General features: G+C 38.2%; 1 protein-coding gene across 1 annotated transcript in view; it reads left to right on the top strand.

The window, feature by feature from the left end:
* Positions 1-10,952, top strand: part of Otogl (otogelin like) — a 162,193-nt gene that overhangs the window by 43,891 nt on the left and 107,350 nt on the right. The window contains exons 18-21 of the mRNA XM_004623891.2: positions 678-802; positions 4,611-4,820; positions 7,813-7,978; positions 8,845-8,919. Coding sequence (XP_004623948.1) covers positions 678-802; positions 4,611-4,820; positions 7,813-7,978; positions 8,845-8,919 — 576 coding nt within the window. The remainder of the gene's footprint in view (positions 1-677; positions 803-4,610; positions 4,821-7,812; positions 7,979-8,844; positions 8,920-10,952) is intronic.

A 10,952-nucleotide genomic window follows, 5' to 3' on the forward strand; every position in this document is an offset into this window, starting at 1 on the left:
AGCACCTACTTAGAACAAGCTTAGCAAAGCACAGGGACCACGGTTCAATCCCCCAGCACCACATGCCAGCCAACCCCGCCCCCTGGTGGGCTGAGCTGGCCACACACACACACACACACACACACACACAAATAAATAAAATTAAAAAAAAATGAAAGGATGATGCTTTTATACAGCTTTTCTTTCAATTTTCATTTGATTTGCTTGTTCATTTCATGACAGGATCCTAGAGGAAACTGATATAATGAACCAAAAATATAGATTGTTTGAGGTATTTGTTTTTAGCCTAAAGAAAATTATGAGAATGACCCACACCTGTGTCAATACATACACCCTGAACCAGACATTTAACATTTTTGGGAGTCATGTTTGGTAACTCCGAGAGAACTAAGTTTGCATCTAGACTTTGCTACAAATTCATTTAATGAAATTTAATACTTCTTTGAGGTTTTTCTTTGCTTCCTCTATAAAATGGATATAAAGATGTTTTCTTTATAAAGCTAAGAACATTAATAAAGGCATGACCACATTTTGACATGTGTGAACTTTCAATAACAGGAAGTTATACCACTCTAAGATATTTTTTCACATTAAGAAAAACAGTATTTATATATATAGATATGAAAAGTAGGAACCACTCAAATTAGACTGATATGAACATTTTCTTTTCTTTCTAGTTCTCCATCAGGAATGATAGAAGGAACACCACAACTTCATGCCAACGCATGGAGAGTTTCCTCCACATGTTTTGCGCCTGTCCACGTTCCAATGGTGGACCCATGCAACATCAATCAGCAAAACAGTAAGTCTTCTCTTACACATAGAAAGTCTTCCCTTATAATAAAAATGTTCCAAGTAATTCTATAGTTTTATGAAATTATATTAGAGACCTCAAATAGTCTGATTTATCTTTATTATGATGGAGAACTTTTAATATTGTGAACAATATTAACAAACAAAAGTTCTTCATGAGAACTTTTATTTAATATTGTGGCTTTATATATGTCTTTTTATGTATTCTAGGCTGTTGGAAAGAATGGAGAATAAGTATGTTTATCTATAGCTTTGAATTTACAAATTTGCTTACTTGACTTGTTTAGAAATTCCTTCTCAAATGTGGCAAGCTTTTAGGAAATCCCAGATGCCTTAAGGGCAGAGGAAAACTCTCTGGAAATAGCTTAATGGTGCTGTTATAGTTCTAGGATGTTTGGCTACTATGCAATAACGCATGTGCTTCTTCTATTTATCCCGATATGAGTTGCCACTCACAACATGTTGTATCTCTTTTTAGCCAGGTACTGGGACTTGCCAGGCAGGCCCTGTGCCACTGAGCTAAATCTCCAGCCCCACATGCTGTATCTCTAAAAGGAAAAAGTCAGTCTCCCAAACACAGCTTTGTGCAATTCAGCAGGCAGCAAACTGAAGGGCTCGTGCCCCGAAGTTCTGTTTGCAAGGGCTTTGCAACTCCAGGTCAAAAATTTTTAGGTGTATTTTTTTCTTTCTTGCCATTATATGATCTTTTAAACCATCTTAAGGATCACTTCCCTCAATAAGAAAAGAATTTTTTTCTTTGTAAAATCACTTTATAGAAGAAAAGTAAGATGTATGCTTAGATGTTTTTGTAATTTTAATCTGTTCTAATTGTTTTGACTAGTTTACTTTTTCAAGTAGTTAACTTGTATACGTTGCTAATGTTGGTTGCCTACCTGTGTATGTCTCTGACTTTGGTAATGGTCCTGTGAAAGTGTACCACCTAGAAATTGCGTTTTGTTACATTATTAACTTTCATAACTAGTTTTGGCATAGTGGAAAGAACAAGATAATGTTGCTGTCAATATGTTTTTTAAAAAATTAAATCTTTTAAACTTTCAAAAAATTTAAATCGTTTAAGCTTGAAGATTATTTATTTATTTATTTATTTATTTTGTATTTTAGGGAAGGGTCTACAGGGTGTTCAGGGTCTCATTACTAGATCAGACTTGTAGTGATCTGCCTGTTTACAGCCTCCCAAGAGCTGGGATTACAGGCACGCGCCACCATGCCCAGTCTCAATCGCTGTCTCAGTGTGCCCGGGGGGTGAGGTTAGCACGGTAGGCCAAGGATCGAACCCCAGACCCCTGTGCTTGCTTGCACTGAGCTATTTGGCTGGCCCTTCAATCTGAAGATTATTAATGTCAGTGGTTTTTCCTATTTAAAAAGGGAAGAGTCCAGAGATTTAAGACCTATGATTTACTACTTTTAATCTCATTCTTATTTATTTATTTATTTATTTTTTTGGGCAGAACCGGGGATTGAACTCAGATCCTTGCGCTTGCCAGGGAAACGCTTATTCCACTGAGCCATCTCCCCACCCCCCCCATTCTCATTTAACAGAACTTTATCCTATTCCCAAATTTTCACTGTTGTTTTCTTTCTCCAACTGATTTTAGTTCCTCATTCTCCCGATTTTCCTCTTAGATATCAGAGCAACCTTATTATTTTTATTTTTAATGACATGGAAAGGCTTAAGTACAATTCAATTGATAAAGTTACTTTCCAGTTGTATCTTTAGTTATTTCCTCTATTATATGTCATTTTGCTATATTTGTCACTTTTCTCCCCATGTTCTATTTATGTATACTTTATTTTTTTTTTATTATTTTTTTTTGATACAGGGTCTCACTACACAGTTCAGACTTGTAGTGATCCTCCTGTTTTCAACCTTCCCTACAGCTGGGATTACAGGCATGCGTCACCACACCTGTACTCCATTGCTGGCTCAGCGCACCCGGGGCGGGGCAGGGCCAGTGAGGCATGTGGTACTGGGGATCTAACCCCAGTCCCTGCACTTGCCTAAGCAGGCGCTTGATCCCCTGAGGCATCTCACCAGCCCTGCTATGTATACTTTAGATATCATTTTTCTTTATCTTTTTCATGAAGTGTGACTTTCTTCATCCACAAAGAAAGGAAATAAATAGACAAAAGCCAATAATTCTCATCTTGATTCTGAAGGGTATTTTTTTTTCAGAAGGATTTTCTTGAGTTACACTTTACTTAATGTCAGTGAAAATACATTTTCACCTACAGATTATTAGGGCACACAATAATGTCCTCACTGGTAAATCACTTTGCTTTTTGAGATTTTTAGGGTTTGGAATATGTACCCCAACAGTATACTGCTAAGTCTATACCATTTGTTTTCATATGTGTATGAATATCCAAAGCAAAAATAAAATAGAAAACTAAAAAGCTTCCTTACTAATAGAAATGCAGTTAAAATTTCCAATAAAATAAGTTTGGCATGATTCTTTGGTAGTGCAAAAACTTCTGCTATACAGTAACTTATTTGGCTTTGCAAAGACAATGATAATGCACAAGCTGATCCATTTCATCTGTGGGTAAACCAATACCATATAGATCCACTGCATCAGGAAACTAAGCATCTATCATTTTTTTTTCAGAAAGATGGCATCTGCATTCTTTGGTCAATTGTCTTTGTGGATCCTATAAAGAATAATATCTCATCAGTTATTCTTAAGGAGAAAGTCGACAAATTTCAAGATGTAATATCCCAGTTCTGTCTCCAAATGATATGCTCTCTATATCGCATAGGCTTCAACGTGTGCTCCAACCTTCACTTTCCATTCTTGTTCATTTATTCTTGCACCTGCATCTATTACTTCTTTACAAGGCACAGCTAGTGTTTATACTGTTGACTCAATTTTGCATTCCTGTATCTTGTCTGCTGAGCAGCTACTTTGAAGATAACAGTACACAATATAATAACCATTGTTAGTTTCCTGTCATCTTGTTTTGAAATTCTATATCCTTTTTATTTTTTATTTTTCTTTCTTTAAAATAAGAACAGTGGGATGGCCTGATAGCTCAGCAAACTGAAGCACCTGCTTAGGAAGACACAGGGGCTGGGGTTCGATCCCCTGCATACCATGCTGGCCCCACCCCCAGGACACGCTGAGATGGTGACTGAGACTGGGAATGGTGGCATGTGCCTGCCTATCTGTGTAGTGAGACCCTGTGGACCCTGTACTAAATACATTAAAAAATAAATAAAATCAGAGTAGTGTGATTGAGTTTCTAATATCTGTCAGACATTGTGCACTGTGCAGATATGGAGATGCATGACCAAGTGGCATCTACCACAGTACTATTCACCTCAGAGACTTTATTGCAATGGAATGATTCCCAGTCTTCCATCAGTGACAGCTTTTATCTTCAGAGCTGCCATAATCTGGGGCCACTTTTTATATGTGGACATCTGGATGGAGATAACTCTTCTGATAATCCCCAGTTCTCAGGCAATGGGTGATTGAAGTTACTGTTTCTATCAACCCTCTGTTACCCATTTTATTTAAGTACAGTAATATTCTTTTTATTCTTGCATTTTGGTTGAAAGTTATTGAATATGGAGGAATTGTTGTTACCCATATCCCCCAAATCATACACAGACAAAGAAAAGAAAAATGATCTGGACACACTGGTTCTCATTTAAAGCAATACACAATGCAGCGCATTTCTAAGAAAGCAAGATACTTGAATAGCTCTGCAACAGGATAAATGGGACTAGATCTGAACTAGTAAACGAGATACTAACGTGGTTCTCTGTGTGCTAGTTGGCTACGCAGCACACTGCGACGTCATCCACCAGGAGCTCTTTGCTTCTTGCCACATCTACATCAGCCCTGGGCTGTACTATCAGCTGTGCCGCCACGACGCATGCAGGTGTGGCAGCCCTTGCCTATGCAATGCTCTCGCCCACTATGCCTACCTTTGTGGTCAGCGTGGCGTCCCCATTGATTTTAGAGCCCAAGTTTCCTTCTGTGGTGAGTATCACGGCACAGATAGAAACCAGATGTAGAGTGTTTGTTTGTTTTTTTTTTTTTTGGATTTGTAGTTATTACTGCTTTTATTTTTAAGTGAGAAGTTAATACTGTATGCAAGTCACCTGAAACTCTTATAGTGTACAAACTTGGAAAATAAAATATCTAGCTTCTTAGAATTGGAAATGTATTAAGTAAGACCAATATATTTTGACTATTTTTGTCTTAAAGTTGGAGAAAACATTGGATAAGACCAATAACTTGACAGTTTTTGTTATAAACAAAATTAAAATATGATTATTATATGTTTTCAAGTATGCAGCAGAAATAATTTGAAAAATTTGAATATATGTTTGTAATGAAAATGTCATATTGAAATATTTGAACATACAGAAAAGCACTATGTGATACAGTGATCCAGTCAAACTTATATGTTATGTAGTAGGCAATCTTTCCAAACTCTTGAGCTCTAATTGTTTTGACTGGATTACGTAGTATCTGCTGGTATCATTTATGATAGATATTTACTATGTGGTATAATATTTTATTTAGTTTTTTATTATTTTTATCTGCTTATGCTATGTTTAATGTGATTCCAACTCAGAAGCAGGGCTAAATCCTCAGCAAAATGATATATTGGAACTCAGAGCCTACAGATGGACTCAATCTTTTACCTTCCTCCGAGGAGCAAATAACCCGGAATTTTATCTTAGGACTTCTGTATCAAACCTCAGTCCTGCATAGGATTCTCACAAATTCAGTGGTCTCTAGGCTCCTTTCCATAATTTGAACAAATTAACTAGTAGTTTATATATTTCAATTTTCAATAGAAAAACAATTACTTTGTTTCCAACTTATTTAGCATTCTGTAGTAAGTCAGTAATTTTTTTTTAAGAGCAAGAGACACAAAAAATTTGGGATTTTGAGATGACTTTGTGACTGAAAATGCCCCCAAGCTAGTATCCTTCAGCTCCTTAGCTGCTCAAGCAGTAGTTCCTGTTCCAGTTCCAGTTCCACTTGCTCTGTCTCTTAGAAACAGTTGATCGCTGGGATGCTTATTGTATAAACCAATGCCCAACTAATAAGCCATTCTGCCCCTGTAATTTCTGCTTGCTTGTCCATTATAAGCCCTAGGCCACCAGAGATCAGGACTTGATATCCTGGGAATGATTCTGATCAGTGCCTGTCAATGTAAACAAATGTGCCTCCAATCCTTGATGGAGTTTTGCTGTTTCTGCTTGTGGCTGGAACAGTGAAGTCTTCATGTAACTCATAGGTCATGAGAGGTTCTGGAAGACCCCTTTGTATTTCATTTTGGCTCTAGATGGTAGGTAGCCACCACTCAGCTCTTTTTCAGTGCATAAGGGTCAAACATCCTTGAAAGCCTAATGATGTACTCTCTGTCCAAAGATCTCGGTGGGACCTCCAAATGATATGTGGGAAAGAGACTCCCAACCTGAGAAGAGTTCATGTTCTCTCAAACCACAGAATGAATTTTAGGAACAATGGAGGTTAAGAGCAGAATATAGTTACTAGAGAAAGAAATGTATGAGAGAGGGACAGAAGGGGAACCTGAGTGGGTTGTCCATGTCCTATAACATTTTATCATCTAATCTTTGTGAAGTTTTCCTCATCTATTATGAATCATTTGTGACCCAGATTTGGGGGTACTGGTCCATTCCCACAGTGGTTTCAGAAAGTTTTTCCCAGTTCATCCAGGTTTCCAATGGCCAGTATTTATGGTAATTGCTCAGATTTGGCTTTCTAATACAAAAGTAATATAAATATAAAATTAATATAGACTCATCTACCTTGAGTCCATATTGTAGTGCAAGTGGGCCTCAAACTCAGTGATCCTCCTGCCTCAGCCTCCTGAGTGCTGGGATTATAGACCTGTGCCACCACACCTGGCCAGAATGTAAATTCTAGAATAGTAATTTTTTAGTGATTATTTTATCAGAGTATCAGCTAGAGAAATTTTCATGTCTTGTTCCTGTATGGTGAGCAGCTTTCATCTAGTTCAGGATTTTCAAAACTACAATCTTTGGGTGTTCTGTGGTTTTGAAAATAAAGTTTATTGGAAAACAGTTACACTCATTTGTTTATGTGTTGTCTGGCTACTTCTGAGCTACAAGGGCAGAGGGGAGCTGAGGCAGAGACTCTGGCCTGCAGAGCTAGAAATGTTTGTAGTTTGTCTCCTTAGAGAAAAGACTTTCTGAGTCCTGCTTTAGTTCTCCATTTCAACTGAGTGTTGCTCTTTGAGCATTTGAAATAAGGTTCTTTTAATTCCCGTTCTGTTCAGGATTAGCCTTATTTCTCTTTCCCTCATGGGCAAAACTCAAGGGCCAAGACCACTGTGCTGGATTGATCCCTCCTTCACTCAAAGTTCTGCATTTTATTTTCTTCCTTTCTTCTGGCCTCTAGGAATTTACCACTTTATTCTCACAGGGTTGATTATGTTTTTGAAAAAATTTCAATTATGTTTTTCTACATTTTCTAGAAATGTTTGTATAACTATGTTTTTAGATTATTTAGTTTGTGTACCATAATCAGTCAGTTTGCTAAAGAGTAATTACAGGGCTTAGAAAAACATGATCAAGAAGACAAAAAATAAAAACTACAAATATTAATCAACAAAATAAAATTTTTGTCTTAGCTGGAGATGATTAAAAATTTATTTAGGTTTAAAGACTGCTGTAAAGTTGATTATGACAGGAGAGTAGTATATAGATTTAGAATGTAAAGGCAGCAAAGTTTTTCAAACAGGCAAAAGACCTTAAATATTAAAATGTATGGTCCAGGGTATTACAAATGTTAAGGAATGTTAGTTAAAATATTTTGAAATCGTTTTATTTGCCTGTTATCCTCCTCTGTGTTTATTGATATGGAATGACTTTTGCTTCAAGAGCTATGTGTACCATGCATGTCTTAGTGAGCATGTGGTGTTCCTGCACGGTGGGGCCATCTTTCTCAGGGGCCTGTCCTCTGTCCTCAGCTGTGGTGTGCCAGAAGGGCATGCTGTATCACCACTGCTCCTCGTTTTGCCACCACTCCTGCACCTCTCTCTCAGCCCCGGAGCAGTGTAATGATGAGTGTGCTGAAGGCTGCAACTGTCCTGATGGCAAATTCTATGAAGAGACTCTTAACTTTTGTGTGCCCATGTAAGTCACTGAAATGGGTTGGTGGCATCCAGTTTGTAATTTGTCCTTCTTACAGGTGAAGTGGCTCTTTTGGTTCTTTCTTTAATATTTCTTAATAATTTCTCCTTTTCTTAACTCTAGGCATATTCCTAAGTAGCTATGAAAGAACTGGACAATATAATGATGAGCAGGGACATGTATACCTGCTTGTTTTTACCACATCCAAGCCAAGGACAAAGCTTGTATTTTAGTGCTATGTGGTATTTTTAGTAATGGGATTTTTTTTTGTGTTTGTGTATTTTTAGTACAGGGTCTACAGGGTCTCACTACATAGATCAGACTCATAGTGATTCTCCTGATTTCAGCCTCCTAACTGCTGGGATTACAGGTGCATGTAACCACGCCCAGTCTCAATTGCTGTCTCTACATGCCCCAGGAGTGGGGCCAGCATGACACACTGGGGGATCGAGTCCCCAGTCACTGTGCCTGCCTAAGCAGGAGCTTTAGTTCACTGAGCTATCTGGCCAGCCCTTAAGAATGGGATTTAATGTCTGTGAGCATTAGAGAAATTTCTCAATTCTCATCGAGATAAACTCTTATGCAAATGATGAAATCATGTATCAGTTGGGTTTCTTTGGGAATATATTCTGTGACTGTTTTTGTGAATAACATTGCGAATTGGATTTTAGAAATCACAATGCAAAGCTCCATAAGACTTGACATCCAAGCAGTCTGTGCCATTTGTAGCACTTAGTCTTATAGTGCAATGACAACTCAAGGGTGTGACTTGTAGTGAATGATACAGATCATAGGGCCTGCTCACATTTTAGTGACTTTTGAAAAAATTGCATCCTATTTCATTGACTTATCCTCATTTTTCCTTACAGATATCACTGCCGTTGTCATTACAGAGGCAGCGTATATCAGCCTGGGGAGCTTATCCCAACACCTTTGGGTTTATGGTAGGTTTCTGCAAAGGGGAAGGGGAGTGGACCTGACAAATGACATGTGTACTAACAGAATTTCCTAAATGACACCTTAAGTTGAAATGTAAGTTCTGTAAAAATAAATATGATATAAAGTTTAATTATTGCAGCTATATATTATATATATTATGTATACTATATATATCTATATATACACATGGACTAAAATATACATGCATATTTGTATTACATTCAATATGGAATTTCTATACCTTGTACTCTTAACTGGAGAAAAGGGTTCTGTATTTAAGAGTGGCACGGTGAAACAAAAGCCCTTTAATTAGTGTTGGTTGTTGGGTAGAAATTGGGGATTATGTGGTGTTCAACTACTCTAAGTTACTAAGAGTTCATAGTTTCATGGTTCACCTACAGACAGACAGACAGAAAGACAGACAGACAGACAGACAGACAGACAGACAGACAGACACACACACACACACACACCCCAATTCCCAAATAGGCTCAAAAAATGTCATATACAGGAGTAAATGTAACTCCTCCCCAGGCGCATCCAACCTAGTCCAATACCATTCATAAGGTACCACTCGTTCCAGTTGTAACCTGCCTGTTAGAAATGAAGACATATTTGTGTGGCAGGACACATTGTCTCTGATCAACTCCCAACCTTCCTCCTTCTGTTGCATCATAGGTACCTGCAGATAATAACAGAATGTAGATAATAATAACAACAACAATGATGTCATCTTTACTCTGCACCTTCTATTGTCCTGACACCCTTCAGTGGGTTTTATATTTGTTATGGAAACAGTCATCACTATGACTTTGGGAGATAAGTACTATGGCTTCATTCCAATTTTACGTGAGGAAAATGAGGTCCAGGTGGCTAAGCAAGTTGATAAAAAGCTGGGATTTAATCCCAGGCATCTGGCTCTGCAGTGTTCCCTTATCTGCAGGCCTGGCTCAGCAGCTTAATTTGTATTCATAGCAGAAATATCATTCATACTCAGTTTACCATTATTACTATCTTCATCTCTTTTCCACCCCCGTTGTCTCCCAAGCCAGAAAGCTGAGAGTCATTTTTGACTGTTGTTTCCTGCTCAACACAGCTGGCCAGCAGATCTCTGGCAACTTGGTGCTGTACTTGGTGTTACTTTCTGCATGTGGTTGAAGTCCATTGCTTCATTTCTTTAGCAATGCTTCTCATTTTTTTCTTCCAGGAACTTTTCAAGATGGTATTACTTTGCTTTGTGTTGCTATATATTTGATGCTGAGCACTTAGAGAGAGAGAGAGAGAGAGAGAGAGAGAGAGAGAGAGAGAGCCTCAGAAGCCAGACTTGCTGATAGCAACCCACTTTTGTAATGAACACCCAAATTCTGTGAGAGTGAGAAGTCACTAGTACCCCCTGAGATGGCAGCCCTTGACCTCTCTGTCACCTACTAAACCCCATCTCCCACCACTATCATATTAAGGACCAAGCTTCAAATGAGTCTTTGGGGAACAAGCCATATTTGAACCCCGACGCCTCTAGAGTTCTGTCCTCTAGTCTTGCCCTCCTTCCTTTCTGACACTTTTTTCATCTCTCTCTTAAATTTGATATAATTGAATTTATTTATATACAGTTAGCAAAACCAAAAACCCATCTGTTCCTGTGAAGAATAAAAATTTAATTAGTACAGTGACATCATCTGTATTCCTTTCAAAAAGCCTGTGTGCCAAAGAGGTATGTATAATATAGAAACCCAGGGTACAGTATTGGATCCGTGGGCAGGGGATATAGCTGAGCGGCACAGCACCTGCTTGGCGAGCACAAGGTCTTGAGCTTGGTTTCCAGTACAACCCCCCCACCCCCCAACAAGCAAAGAGCAGTACATGATCTGAGGCCTGTCTGCTTTGGTTTCTCTCAGCCATTCATAGTGTGAGTAAGTCCTAACTCTGAAGGTTGTTCTGCTGGTAAGGGATGCATATGTAGATTTTTCATGTCCTGTGATTCTTAAATATAGGACACAAGATCCATTCCAAAGACAAAGGGAAACTGTTGGAGTTATTG

The sequence above is a fragment of the Octodon degus genome, unplaced genomic scaffold (assembly GCF_000260255.1).
Source record: "Octodon degus isolate 3935 unplaced genomic scaffold, OctDeg1.0 scaffold00004, whole genome shotgun sequence".
NCBI classification, from domain to species: Eukaryota; Metazoa; Chordata; class Mammalia; order Rodentia; family Octodontidae; genus Octodon; species Octodon degus.